Source organism: Trachemys scripta, chromosome 12 (assembly GCF_013100865.1).
Source record: "Trachemys scripta elegans isolate TJP31775 chromosome 12, CAS_Tse_1.0, whole genome shotgun sequence".
In the NCBI taxonomy this organism is placed as follows: Eukaryota; Metazoa; Chordata; order Testudines; family Emydidae; genus Trachemys; species Trachemys scripta.
Window position 1 is genome coordinate 20,761,547 of NC_048309.1, and position 14,651 is coordinate 20,776,197.

The window sequence follows — 14,651 nt, forward strand, 5'->3', positions numbered from 1 at the left end:
CTGTGAATTTTCTAACACCCACCCTGTCTGACAATCTGTACTGCAGGGTGCTCCCCCTCCCCCTGCAAGCAGAACGAAGATTGACAGCCAGCCCAGCAGCAGGACCACCCTCTGCAGAATCCCAGAATGACAGCTTCCAAAGCTGAACATTATTAACTGCATAGACCACTATGTCACCTACCATGGGAACCTGTAACACAGCCCTAGGCAATAGACCAATATTCCCTTATGCAAACACGCATGTTCCATGCTAATGTGGGAAAACAGAGGACAGAAGCATCAACTTCAATTCTAGAAGTGAATCCTTATCCAGGTGGGCCAGACTGTCAGGGCCGGCTCTAGGATTTTTGCCGCCCAAAGCAAAAACAATTTTGGCCGCGCGCCCCCCCCCCTTATTTAATTACCCCAGCCCTGGCCACGCCTCAACTCCGCCCCTTCCCCAAATCCCCAGCCCTGCCTCCTCCCCCCAGGCTCTCAAGCCTAGGAGGGAGGGAGGGAGGGGGAGAAGCGGCGCTGCGCCGTGGCCACTCGGAGTCTCCCCCTCCCTCCCAGGTTTAAGAGCCTGGGAGGGAGGGGGAGACTCCGAATGGCCGCGGCGCGGGCACCGCTTCTCCCCGGCTCTCAAGTCTGGGAGGGAGGGGGAGCAGCGGCGCACGAAACGGCCGCTTGGGATCTCCCCCTCCCTCCCAGGTTTGAGAGCCTGGGAGGGAGGGCGAGTAGCGGCGCGTGAATCAGCTGTTTCGCACGCCGTGGCAGCAGCAGCTGAGATGAGCTAGGGTGGCCGGGGCACATTTTTAGGGGCGGCATTCTGGCGCCGGCCATGCCGCCCCTAAAAATGTGCCACCTCAAGCACCAGTTTGTTTTGCTGGTGCCTAGAGCCGGCCCTGCAGACTGTCAAACAGGGAAGGTATTAGAAGGAAAATTCACAAGTAAGAAGGAATTTTTCCTCTCTTCTCCCTCACCCCCCTGTTCGACATGCTGCATTGTGGGATGCGTTAAGTAGTTCTCAACCCTAGGCTGGGAGGATTAAAACTATGTTCTGAGCCTGGATTACTACTGGGGATGCACATTCAGAAGTACCCTGCTCCTGAAGCCGAAAAAGAAAGGACATCACCCTTGTAGTGTTTTGTGAACGCTGATGGCCATGTAGCTGCCTGACAGATTTCTTTATGTGAAGAACCAGACCTTTCTGCCCAAGAGGTCGCTGAACCCCTTGGGGAGTGGACTCTACTGCTGTCTGGTGGACTCACTCCAGAGGCTCTATCGGCTTCGACAATATATGCCTTAATCCTTTTTTGTAGTGGAGGAGTTAGAGGCCTCCTTCCCTTTGACACTGATACAAGATGAAAAGTGCTGTGGACCTCCGATATGGCTCCATGTGCTTGAGGAAGATTTTGAGTGCTCTCCTGACCTCCAATATAGGCCATTCAATCTCCTAGGGATGCTTAGTATTGGGGCAGAAAGACAGCAATCTGGGGGAAACTTGGGGGTTCTCCAGTGGAGCGGCCCTGGCTCCAGGCTGGTTGTCCAGTGCTGCCCTGCCTCCAACCCACAGGGAGAGGGGCACAGTACGACTGTCTGACATGGAGGGGGTAGGAATAAATGGACTGATGTGGAGTGGGGCGAGAACTACTCTGTTCCCTTGCACATCCCTGAACAGCAGGATCAGCCCTATTGCCAGTCCAGAAGACGTATCCATTACACACACTGGGGAGAATGTGGCACAAAGGCTAAAGTCACGCAGAGAGCCATGAACACAACCCAAGGATCCCGCCTCCCAGCCCCATTCACTGAACCCACACATCCTTCCTTCTTCATTCAACTGCTTGGTTTTATCCCGTATTAGCTAATTCAGAACCACCAGCTTGCAGTGGATGACCAAGGCCCCCTTACTGGGGAGGCCATCCTGCCTCACCGGTACAGAAAGATGCTACAATTGAAGGCAACCTTTCCCCAGTGCACCTGGCCTGTACAGCAGTAACTATCCTCCAGGAAGGGGAACTCCTTTTAGACCCCACATAGCGTCAGGGGGTCTTTGCTAGGGAATGATGTAATATTATTATAGCCAAATCCTTAAGGACAAAGGACACGTCAGATGCCTTCACCCTGTAATAGGCCATCATGAGCTCAGGCAGCACTCAGGGAGGGATACCATTGGGGAAGCCAATCCTGAGGTGACCCCGCCTTCCCTATGAATAGATCTCTCACTGGCTATGAGGGACAGTAGACCTAGTAACTCTCGTGGGCATCAAACCCTTGGGGACCCAGCTTTTCTTTAGCCCCAAGGGGAATCCTCTCACTACCATGAAATGCCTGAGAAAGTGCAATTGGTACCACCTCTTACCCTCAACATGTCTGATCCCTGCTGGGCCTCAGACTTGCCCCAGGGAGTAGCTGGGCCAGTGAGTTAACAGTCACCGCTCTGTGCCTCAGTTTCCCCCCCTACAATGGGGATAACGATACCGACCTCCTTCATAAAATGCTTTGAGAGCTAGTTAAGGAAAGCGCCACAGTATGTGGAACAGGGGGTATTACTGCAGACAGGTCATTGCACTTCCAGGAGGGCTGCCTATGCTAGCATCAGGCTGCCATTAAGAGAGCAGGGCCCCAATGGAGTCAATAGCAAAATCTCATTGACTGATTTCAGTGGGGCCAGGATTACACCCCAGCTGTTAAAACCACTAGGGCGTGTTACTGCAACACTTCGCTGGAAGGCAGCTGGGATTTAGCCCTAAATTCTTTGAGTCCCTGCTCTTGGAGAAGCTGCCTCCCCCCCGGGCAGTACCCTGGCAGTAGAGATCAGCTGAGCCCTCCCTTGAGCTTTGTTAACCTTCCGGTCGCTCTGCGAAGCTAGTCTACTTCCCCAGGCTCCCAGGGGGGCTTCAACTGAGGGGAAGGGAAAAGCTTGCTTCGGGTTGCTTGGGAAAGATCTTTATATCTGGGGGAATCGGTTCATGTCTTGCACTACCATTTTCGCAGGCCTGGAGCAAGGGGTCATTGTGTTTTAAATCAACCTTAATGAACCACCTGTGAGAGCATCACTTTGGCTGCAAGCCATGTGCACGCGCATGCGTTTTCCCTCCCTCACATACACTTATCATTAAAGCCGAAATCACACTGGTGATTGGACAGCAGCTGTCCTAGGAGTATGTGGTCCTGCAGGGGCAGAGCACCACCTGCTGGTGACAGAAGATGGTCATTTTTCTCTTCCCTGGCAGTTCCAGGGGGTGCTTCTCCTCTTCTAGCTTATGCTTCCAAGCAGATTCCTGCCACTAGATTCAAGGCAGCATACCGCATCTGGGCTTGATTCTGGCTCAAGAGTTGCTGCCCAAATCCAAACCATGCGGGTATTAACGGGGCCAGGACAAAGCCTCCCCAATAAAGAGCACGTGACAATCTGAGTGAGAAGATGCCAGAGGCCTAGGGGAGAAACATAATTCTCTACCAGTGTCCCCAGATAGGATTAAAAGGGCTGATTCCACATGCCTCTCCCATGCAGTCAGCCAGGCCCCTCACCTCCCAGCAAGGGCTCAGACAAACCAAGAACAGGGTTTTTGGCAGATGTCCTCTGCTCCCCCCACACAACAGGGGTGGGGCACTCTGGGGGATCACAGCAGAGACAGCCATTCCTTTCGTAAGGGTAAAGGTAACCAGGTAACAGCAGGGCCGCAGGCCAGTACAAACCTCGATGGAGACCGAGAGCGGCTCCAGCCCGCGCACCGTGCTCTTGTCAAAGGGGTCGAAGAGGTCGTCCCGCATGTTGGCCGGCTGCAACACGTACCCACACTGGCCGCCGGACATGAACAGGGCCTGGTTCATCTGCATGGGCTTGTCTGAGAAAGACAGGCAGGGAGTGATCGCTTCAACACGGGCTGGCAGTCACAATCAGAGAAGTTACAGGAGTGCACGGTTCATTGTCCCAGCACCAGGACTGGCTCTGTCCCTACAGGGCACTGTATGGCATGTCACCCAGCCTAGGACCTCCTCCACCTCTTCCCTTCTACGGCCTGGTACACCACACCCAGTTTGTCCCGATGTCCAGTTCCCCTGTTTAACCCCATCCCGTTCCTGCCGGGTATCCTCTCCTGTAGCACCCTAGAGCAGTGGTTCCTAACCTGAAGGCCGCAGACCCCTGGGGGTCCACAGATGATGTCTAAGGTTTCTGAAGGGCAGCACCTCCATTTGAAAATTTTTAGGGGCCTGCAAAATGAAGAAAGGTTGAGAACCACTGCCCTAGAGGATCCCCCCCACCCCCTAAATACCTATAGGCTTCCACCTCCCCTGCCCGCATTGCGACACAGGCCCTCACTCATTCCATCTCTCCCCATCCATCTGTCCTTGCAGCCCTCTGCATTTCTGTTGCTGTTCCCTATGCAGGGGGTCAGTGTCCCCCCAGTAACATGGGGCCTGGGACCGAGCGCCAGGATCGCATGCTGCGCTAGAGAGTGAGGAATGAAGCCCCTCTGCCTGCAATGGAATGGGCCAGATGGGCTGCAAGCAGAGTCTCACCTACCCCACTCTTCTGCTCAGGTGTCAGCGATCGCAGGGGGCATTGCGTGCTAGTGACACTCTGTGTCCTGAAGCGATTGTGGGAGTGGCAAGTGGCTGGGTGGGGCTGACCTTCAACATAGGGATCAGGCTGCAACTCCTCAGGGAGGGGGGTTTGGCAGGACACCTTTAACTGGGAGCTCTGTGTGGCACCCAAGTTATGCCCCCCTCCCCTTTTCCCTCCTGGCAGGCAGCTCTCACCTGGGGTCTGGAAGTTGAGCGCCACTAGCTGGCTGCCACAGATCCACATGGGCAGGGGGTCGTAGTTGGAGGAGTCGAGGCGCTGGCCCTTGGGGTAGATGCGGGAGAGCTGCAGCCGGTTGTACTGCAGGAACTTCTTGCCTTTGATCTTGTTGACATACTTCTCCGCCTTGGTCTCGGGGAAGGACGACATGTCCCTGTAACAGGCCCTTTCTGTGCCAATCTCTGCCAGGAGACACGGAGCGGTCATTCGTCACGCAGGAGCTCCATCGCCCCTGGACAAGGCTGGGGGAGCTGCTCCCACCTCCAAGAGATCACCAGGGTCTGCATTCCCCTTTCCACCTGCAAGCTGACTCCCTGGCACAGGCCTCTTCAGCGTGTGACTAGCAAATACTCTGCAGTTGAATGGGGGGGGAGGGGAGGGAGGAGAGACTGTCCGAATCCAACCCCACCCCCTGCCTAAGCTGGACCACTGCCCCCTCCTCCAGCCCCTGCTTTAGACACTCTCCTGGTCCTCCCCTAGCCCTCCCTTAGCCAATCTGTGGCCACACAGCTCTTCCCTCCACTAACCCTGATCTAGATCAGAGATGCTTCTGGGCAACTCCTGAGCCCTCCACCTGCTATCCCCCAGGGCAGGGGTTCTCAAACTGGGGGTCGGGACACTCAGGGGGTTATGAGGTTATTACATGGGGGGGAGGGGGGTCGCAAGCTGTCAACCTCCACCCCAAACCCCGCTTGCCTCCAGCATTTATAATGGTGTTAAATATATTTAAAAGGGTGTTAATTTATTAGGGGGGTCCGAACTCAGAGGCTTGCTATGTGAAAGGGGTTGTCAGTAAAAAAGTTTGAGACTCACTGCCCCAGGGCATGTGGGCGCAAGGTGTGGGGGCAGACGGCTGAGATTGCCAGAGCCACCGTTAATTCTGAGGGGAGCTCTGTGTCTCAATATCCCCCAGGCGGCTTTGACAGCTTGGCCTGAATCCCCAGATCCGAACCCACTGTGGTGGCTTTGGTTCTAGGCCAGATCCCGTTGGCAAGTGGCTGAAATCTCTCGAGAACAGCTGGCTGTGGGAGATTTCCACCACCTGGGGCTTGGAATCTTAGGAGCTTGACCTCAACTTATTTCCAATCTGGCCTTGAACCCCAAACCTCTGGTTAAATCGAATGGGGTCTGCGCCCAGCAGCTCAGCCCACCTCTGACAGACAGTCAGGCCGGGTTGTGCTGGGGGCATTTTGGGGGATTATAATGCACCCGCAGCCTGTCTGCTGTGTACCGGCACTCTGGGGACCTGCACTTACTCTCTTCATCGAAGGGGACGGGACGGCAGTAGATGACAAGTTCCGATAGCTCCAGGGCGATCTTCTTCCTCCTCTCCATCATCTTCCCTTCGGAGAGCTGCCAGGAGGCAGACACAAAGTCACCAAGGCTCCTGCGCTAGCAGCAGCATTTGCCCAGCTGTGACCTTGGCTACAGAGCGATCACTAGTCACCGTGACTGGAGGCTGCTGGACTCTGCACTAGCAAACATCATGGACCCTGAAAGCCTTTGGGGGCAGAAGGGGGCTTCAAAAGCCCCTGACGTGACTTAGGAGCACAAGTCCTAGTGGCCTTCAGTGGGGCTTGTGCCCTTCAATCACTATGAAAATTCATGACTACCAGCTGCCTCCGTCCTACCTCCACCCCACACTGTAGGGCGCTCCCTGGCCTGCCTCCACCCATCAGAGAACTAGCCATCTACAGAGTGGAGGGGGGAGGTTACAGTCTCCCCTTCCCTTAAGCCCCTCTCTCTCCAAGCGAGGAGCGCTTTGGTTATTCAGCTGCTTGTTCCAGCCTCTACCAGGACCTGTCCCTCTTCCCAAGGGCTGGGAGCAGAACTCCCTTTACAAGGCTCAGTGGGAACAGGCGTCTGGGCTTGAGCAGCCAGCTCTAGGAGGACCTGGTGTCCATCCCCAAGGATGCTAGGGGCCTGTAGGGCGAGGTGGCTAACCAGACTCACCCTGGCGTCAGCAGTCTGGGCTGCCTCCCGGATCTTCTTCACCCAGTCCAGCAGGTCCTCGTGCGTGTCAGCCGCCACGTCCATGGATGGGCGCGACATGGAGGCCTTGCTGATGGAGAAGACGAAGGTGCGGTTGTTCTTGCCCTCGGGGCGGATGGCTGTGATGGGAGAGGGAGAGAAGGGAAAGGTCACAACCACTCATGCAGCCAAATCCTCTGCGGTCTGGACTGCGATTAGTGAGGGGAGGGAAAGGAACAAGTGCCGGGTGGATTTCCTACGGTCAGGTCCCGAGCTGCACCCAATTCGCTGGCCTCCAGGTTTATGACAACCAGAGACGAGGCGGGGGGGAATGGAAATGGGCCAGCGATCTAGAGGAGGCTTGGGCTTGATTCCTGGCCTCACTGCCCAGAGCTGCGGGAGCAGGCTCATGGTGCCCCTGAGTCCATTGCCGAGCGCTGTTCCTGGGCTCAAAGTGGGAGATTCCCCAAGCCCCCAGAGAAGCCATGTACCCCAGGTGTCCAGGGGATGCAGGGCAGGAGAGGAGGTGCGGCATTGGGCTCCAGGAACTGGAGCTGCTGTGGGCGGAGAGGGAAACCAGGCCCCTTCATGCCAGGGAGCTCCCAGCAAGACCCACGCATGGGTGCGAATGAGAAAGCAGCCGACCCCACTCCCACCCCAGTGCTTACCTATCTGGCAGGACGGCACATCCAGGGTGCCTCCGAGCAGGACTCCCAGGGGGCTGTTCTCGTCTAGCTGCTGCTGGGAACGGATCACAGGTCGGCATGTCAGAACTGACTAGTGCAGCAGCGAGCCCACCCTGCACCCCAGAGCCACGCTAGCACCCCAATCCTGAGCATGGGGCACGTGTCCCAACAACCTGGAGGAAAGCATTCCACTCTGGCTCAGACACAGCCACTCTCCCGCTGGCACGCCCCCAACCCACCCCACCTCCACGTCCCTTCCCAGGCACTCGGAAACACGCTCACCTCCCTGTCGGGCTCCTGGCCACCGAGGGTGGCTAGTTCCTCCACGTAGTTGGAAGGAAACCACAGCTGTTTTTTGCCCCCATAATCTCCTCTCCACCTGGGACAGACAAAGGTGCAATCCCTGTCAGAACAGTCCCCAGCGGCCCCAGGGAGCCGCCCTGGAACTCCTGGGATCTCAGAAGAACACAACCCTAAGGAGGCTCCACATCGGAAAGGGCCCAGCTCCTGGAGCCACTGTGTGGCCACAGCAGAATCGGCAGAACCTGTCCCCTCTCACCACACTCCTGTGTGAGCTCTGCTGGCATCGGGCACAGAGGAATGCCCCCGGCCCTCCAAAAGGGTTCCGGCCCCACCAGCTGCGTAACGGCTCCCACGGACTGTATTTTGAATGGCTCATTACAAGCTGACGGGCAGCGGTGGAGTTTACCCCACTGACAGGTGGCCATTTCACAGCGAGGCACTCGTCCACGCTCATGGGTCCGTCCCTCCCAACGCCCTTCCACCACCACATTTATTGTGGCCCCGCAGCTCAATTTCACTCACTACTTCTCCAGCCCCACGTGCCCCTCCAAAGTAGGAAGGGTTTGAGTGCTGGTGCCAGATGGACAGTCCTAGAGACCAGCATCCTTTGCTCATCTACAGAACAAGAACAGGGCGGCAGCAAGGCCTCCTCCTCTCCAGTGGTCTCCATGACCCTGGCAGACCCCTGGCTTCTCCTCTGAGGCTGCTGGATTTTGGGACCCGTCTGCTAGGATGGGTGCAAGGTCACCAAGCTCATCCTCTGGCATCCACCATCCATGGGGGGCAGACACAGGAAATGGGCGGGGTGGGGGTCGCTCACCAGCCTCCTTCCTGCTTCTCCACGTTCTGGATGATGGCGTTCTTCATGAAGGTTAGCTCATCTTCTCGCTGCGCCTTGTAGTCAAACAGGGCCTTGACGGCACACTGCAAAAACAACAGAGTGCCGCCAGGCATGAGGCTGGGCAGCTGACACCAAGACCAGCATGAGGCCTCCTTCCTTCAAGAGCTCCTCGTCCACTCGCCATGGCAGGTATGATCACAGGGTAACACAGAACCTATGCACAGCCACTCCACAGGCAGGGCTCGCTCGCCTAAGGGCACCCGCCATTCGGGTTGTCCACCAAGAGCCAGGATCTAGCAACCATCCTAGGACAATGTGCAACCCACTGCTAAGAGCGTGTTTCTGGTGCCTAGCTGTGCCTGTCTATAGAGGCTGCACATCTATTAGGGAACCTGGGCTCCTTAGCTCAAGCTCTAGCAGCTGTTAGCTCTGGAGGACCCTGGTTCTACCCCTGGTGTGCTGGCCAAGATGGCAGCCATCACAAATGCAAGAGCCATTGATTTTCCCTAGCGTGTCTCTTCCTGGTTTGGTGTTGCATTTTGTTTCTCTGTCATTCCTGTGCCTGGCTGCCATAAAGATGAGTAAAGGAAATGTTGCTGCCCCACCCAGCTTGATGGCGCTATTGGACTAAGCAATGACAGATACGGGTCACAGCTCGGCCTTGGTTTTCTACACGGCTTGTGTGCAATTGGGCACTTAGTCTCCCTGCACAATCAGATCAGGAGACATCACGTGCAAATGGACCTTTACACGGTCAAACGGTCAGACAGGCAGTGGCCCACGACGCGCATAAAATGCAGTTTGCACTCAGGCTTTGCAACTGTGTTTTGCAGACGACACACAAATGATACAAACTCGCATGCAGATTTTAGGGGGGGAAAAACCAAAACAGGAACCCAATGTGTGGTTTGTTTCCTTTATCTTATTGCTAGGAACCCCATGAAAAGAAATACAGGAGATTCCACTTATTAGCATCCCCCCTGGGTTGCCCACAAAAAGTTGCCATTATCCGGCAGTTGCTAATGAGCGGAAGGCAGGTGCATGAGGTAGCAGTCAGGGAAGGAAATGCTGGGAGGCGCCTTTCCTGGCTGCAGCCCTGCCTGCTGGCAGGACAGCGGCAGGAAGGGGGGCACTGGGGAACCGTTGGGCTGCCCTGTACCTCTTCCTGAGCTCTCCAGAGGCTGGGGCTCTGCTAATCCCTGCGCTTCCTTCCCTGCCTGCAGTCCCCTAGCAAGGTGCAGCCTGGAGAGTGCAGAGAGACCATGCAATCCCAGCAACTGGGATGCAGCCCCCTTCCAGCTACTGCCCTGCCCACAGCCCCTCACCTCCTGTGCAGTCCCTGTGTGCACGCAGGTTTCAAGGGCTGCAGACAGGGAAGGCGCATCCCAGCAATTCCTTCCCTGCCTGCAGCCGGGGCTTTTCTTAAAAACAAACAAACGAAGTTGCTAGTACGCGGCATGCCTGTTGCCAATATTCAAACCCCATTAATAGTGAGGTTCCCAGAAAAATGTTGCCATTAACTGGAAGTTGCTAATATGAACATCCGGATTGTTATGAAGTGGAATCTACAGTACACAAAAACTTCAGAGGACAGCAAGTGGGAGATCACGCCCCTCCAGAAGCTGCCAGCAGGGGGAGTCAGAACAGATCATTTGAACCCAGGCACCCTGTTCTGATCACCAGGAGAAAAGCAGATTCTTCCCTCTCCTGATAGCTCAACTGGTGGGGACTGAAGTGCCCTCACGGAGATCTCAGAGACACCCCTCTGAAACACAGAGACTGCCAAAAGCACTGCAGTCCCCGGAGCCAGGGCTGCGGCCGGGAGCTATTTGATCACTTTCGCATGAAGGCTGCAGAACAGATGAACAGACCCATGAAAGGCCACGGGGAACGCTGAGGGAACCACACTCGGCCGACTTTCTCGGCGATACAGTAACAGACTCAACCTTAGAACAGCACCGAAGCCACCCATGCACACACACTCTAGCGACGGGCTGGGACGAAGCCAGGAAACCCCCCCACCATTCCTCTGAACTCTCTATGAGAGCAACAGAGGAGCCAGGAACCAAGCGCAGGAATACGGACTCCTGTCTAGGCAGCAAGCATTGGGGTGGAGGAGAAGGCATTCCTGACAGCAGGGCAGTGGGTCAGGTCCTCCAAAGTGTCCTCACTCAGCCCAGCCACCAGAAACTCCTCTTTTCCCCTCAGCAAAGGTCCGACCTGTAGCGGTGGGGGCAGCCCCAGGGGCAAGCAGAATGGCAGTGGTGGGAGATGGGGGGCAGAACTGGGAGTGAGTGGGAGCCCAAGAACAGAGCTGGATGCTGAGGGTAGCCCAAAAGCCCCAGGGGCAGAGCTGGGCGAGCAGGCCATTAAAATCGACCTGTAAAGACAAACAGCAAGAGCATACCTTGAAGGTTGGCATGGGATTGGCCTCCACGTAGAATCCCGGATGGCGTCCTTCATAAAGGGCTCCATAGTCTGGCTCCTACAAAACAAAAGCACATACACTGTCGCTTGGAACCAAGCATTTGCTGCGGGGAGAACTAGCCCCTTTTCTTGCTGCTACAAGGGGAAAGGGCCACAGAAGCTAGAGGTGCAGAAGGGCTCTGGCGTGTAGGAAACAGATCCTGTCTAAACTAGTGTGCTGGCCACCTCCTCTGCTGGCCAGAGGGTCTGCGGTGCTGAGCACCCACACACCTCTCTGAAGCCAACGAGAGCTCAGGCTGTGCATACCGAAGGTCTGGTGGGGGGGAGGGATCCCAGGTCCTCCTGCTAATTTGGCTGTGCAGGTACCACACACTCGCTCAACCTCCGTATGGCCAGGGGCAAGCAAATGGCTCCGGACAAGGCCAGCAGAGCCGAGCCCTCGCTCCAGATGGGCTGACTCCTTTCCTCCCCTGACCCGTTAACAGGCCTGCCTCGCGCTCACCGCTGTCCCAATCTTCTCCAGCGTCTCCTCGTTGATGGGGTACCTCAGCTTCATCTTGCGGTAGAGCGGGTGCTTCTCGTAGTAGCTGATCAGATCCACCAGGCTGTCGAACTCGGAGTTGCCCAGGAGCACGGTCTGGCCCTCCTGCAGCACTCGGCAGTGCTTGATCTTCCCTTCCGCCCTGCCAGGCCGAGACGAGCAGAAATGCTGCTTGGCAAACAGCCAGAGAAACCCCCTCCCCAGGCAGCCACTTGGGAGAATGAGACCCCAGCCCAGCCCTGACATCTTCCCTCCATGCCTGGGGCCACCCTGACTACCCAGCAGCACCGCTGAGCAGAGAACACTAGCACCCGGCGATCAGTATTGAGGGAAGAGGTGCCACCACCCCAGATCACACAGGAATCGCTGTAGAGCCAGATGCCCATCTCCAGAGCCCAACACCCTGAGCTAGGGGAGATCTGAGCGAAGCACTAGGATGGCGCATGCAGCACCACCACAGGTCAGAAGAGGGCGACACAAACTCAGGGATGTGTCTAAAGCTTGCAAGGAAGCCAAGTCACTATGAAACCTCCGATAGTTAAAGCACAATCCCACAGATCCCGAAGGCCGCACCCGTTAATGAGACAACACAGGGAAAAGAGCTGGGGAACCCCCCCCGACGTGGCAGGCAACTGGAGTGAACATCCCCAGAGCAGGGCAGCTTCGTGAGCCACCCGAGTCTAAATGCTGCACCAGCAGGCATGCTCTGCTTCCCTGCAAGGTCAGGGCTGAGCAGGAATGGCTATTGGGACAGAGGGGGAGGGATCTGAACCTCCCCTGCTTGGTGCTGCAGAATCCAGTGGCCCAACTGTCTGTCTGAACCAGCACAGCCATTAGGGACACAGGGGCCCTGAAAGGCCCCAGAACCAAATACAGCGCTTCATCACAGCAATGCAGGGAGACTACGGTGCAGATCCTCAAAAGGCAGTTAGGCACCTGTCTCCCACTGAAATCAATGGGAAGTAGCCTTATTTCCAGTCTGAATTTGTCTCACTTCAACTTCCAGATATTGGATCGTGTTAGACCTTCCTGTGCTAGACCGGAGAGCCCATCATTAAATGCTTGCTCCCCAAGTAGGAACTTCAAGACTGTGATCAAGTCACCCCTTAACCTTCCTTGTTAAGCTAAACAGACTGAGCTCCTGGACTGGCTCACTATAAGGCATGTTTTCGAATATCTCGGAGGATCTGCGTGGGCTCAACTTTCAGCAGGGACCAGACAAACTGCTCCCTTAATGCAAACTCGCTGGCAATTTAAAGGGGTTTATAGTGTGCTAAGCACGAGCGGCGAGGACTTCCCCCACACCCAGGTACACACCGAGGGAAGGGCGCAAGGCAGGGGCCACGCAGAGGAACAGCGAAGGCGCATGAGAGCACAAACGGTGGCTCAAGGTGGAGATTCCCAAGCCAAACCCAAAGCAACACAACCCCCCGAGTGCTGTAGGCCAGGGCATAAACAAAACCTTCCCCATGGGACGGATGGACGGTTGCACGAGCGCTTTCCAGCCCGGGGGCTTACCGGAACGAGATCGCATAGGAGTTGGGCTCACTCCTCTTGCGCACTAGGAAGGCTCCGTCCCGCGACACCCTCATCAGCATGTGCTCGGCCTGGGCCCGGGTGAGGTTGGCGTGGTACCACCTTTGGGTAAAGACATCATGACGTGAGTGCTCGTGTCCCAGACACATCCAGCCGAACCCCAGAACCAATCCAGGGCGAGGTCCCTCTCATGACGCAATGTAACCAAATCCACTGGTGGCGGTTTCTCTGCTCACGGGGGAGCGCGTGACACGGACAGGAGGCGGAGAAAGGGACAGTATCTGGAGTGATTAAGGCCCATCTCACCCCCTCGGCAGAGACAGGCCGGGGATGAAAGGAGCGCAGACGTAGGACAGATCGGTCCAGTAACCATGGCAAAGGGGAGGCATTGTCCCAGCCCTCTCCCCCCAAATGCCACATGGCTCAGGGTCGGAAGGGCAGGACGGCAGGCTGCGGATAGCACGCAGAGCATTGCCTCACACTCCAGCACCAGGAGTGGCACAGCAGGACCACAGTGAAGCGGAGAGCGGCGCATGCTAGGGGATCACCGGGCAGCCACGTGGTTAGGAACTCCCTCCCCGCCCCCCGCCCCGCCCGCGCTTACTCTTTGCTCTCGTGGGCGTTGGTCTGCGGCACAGGCTCAGTCAGCTTCATCTCGAACTCGTTGCACCTCAGAGGCACCTGCTGGTAATGGGTGATGAGGTCGTAGAGGCTGTCGAACACCAGGTTGTCGGTCAGGAAGAACTTGGGGCTGCCAGCGTCCTGCCGGGAATGGATGCGACAATGCTGCACCTTCCCATTGCGCCTGGATCAGAGCAAGGAGAGAGAGAGAGAGAGAGACGCTTGCCCTTGACTGCCTGCCCCAGCATCCAACCTGAGTGAGGACTCTGGGCAGGCGGGGAGAGAGCCATTCCCTAATGCAAACTGATTGGGCAAGATGCCATCATGTGACTGGCTCAAGCCAATCACTAGCTGGTCATTTCTGTAAGGCCATGGCCCAGCTAAACTGGACACCAGGAGTAAAGACATCTAGGATGCGTGGCCCCCGTCGGCTCGGGGATTACATTAAACAGGACAAAGGCGTGATCAATGTACACTCACACTAGAGAGGTCAGCAGCAGTACATGGCAGAGGAAACCCAACATGCTTAAAGACAAAAGCCGATGGCGAACTACCTGAGTTAGGAAGGATCATCTTCTGGGGCATGTTACTCATATTGTAATTTATGTATCACACAGGCCAGCGATCTGCCTTGCCATAATTCCTAGTGCAGATCTTTTAGAAAAACATCCAGTTTGATTTAAAAATTGACAGTGATGGAGAATCTACCACCACACTTAGTGAATTGTTCCAGTGGTTAGTTACTCTCACTGTTAAAAACGTACGGCTTATTTCCAGTCTGAATTTGTCTCGCTTCAACTTCCAGATATTGGATCGTGTTAGACCTTCCTCTGCTAGACTGGAGAGCCCATCATTAAATGCTTGCTCCCAAGTAGGAACTTCAAGACTGTGATCAAGTCACCCCTTAACCTTCCTTGTTAAGCTAAGCTAAAC

The 14,651-nt window shown here is 56.1% G+C and overlaps 1 protein-coding gene across 5 annotated transcripts in view; it reads right to left on the bottom strand.

The window, feature by feature from the left end:
• The window catches only part of PLCG1 (phospholipase C gamma 1), a 98,247-nt gene that overhangs the window by 7,969 nt on the left and 75,627 nt on the right, over positions 1 to 14,651 (bottom strand). For 3 of the 5 annotated variants that reach the window (XM_034787325.1, XM_034787327.1, XM_034787324.1), the window contains 11 exons: positions 13,702 to 13,902; positions 13,080 to 13,199; positions 11,523 to 11,703; positions 11,001 to 11,078; positions 8,573 to 8,676; positions 7,732 to 7,828; positions 7,432 to 7,504; positions 6,746 to 6,903; positions 6,049 to 6,145; positions 4,750 to 4,974; positions 3,685 to 3,833 (listed from right to left, as the gene is read on the bottom strand). In XM_034787325.1, coding sequence (XP_034643216.1) covers positions 3,685 to 3,833; positions 4,750 to 4,974; positions 6,049 to 6,145; positions 6,746 to 6,903; positions 7,432 to 7,504; positions 7,732 to 7,828; positions 8,573 to 8,676; positions 11,001 to 11,078; positions 11,523 to 11,703; positions 13,080 to 13,199; positions 13,702 to 13,902 — 1,483 coding nt within the window. The remainder of the gene's footprint in view (positions 1 to 3,684; positions 3,834 to 4,749; positions 4,975 to 6,048; positions 6,146 to 6,745; positions 6,904 to 7,431; positions 7,505 to 7,731; positions 7,829 to 8,572; positions 8,677 to 11,000; positions 11,079 to 11,522; positions 11,704 to 13,079; positions 13,200 to 13,701; positions 13,903 to 14,651) is intronic. The other 2 variants (XM_034787329.1, XM_034787326.1) reach the window with 1 other exon arrangement.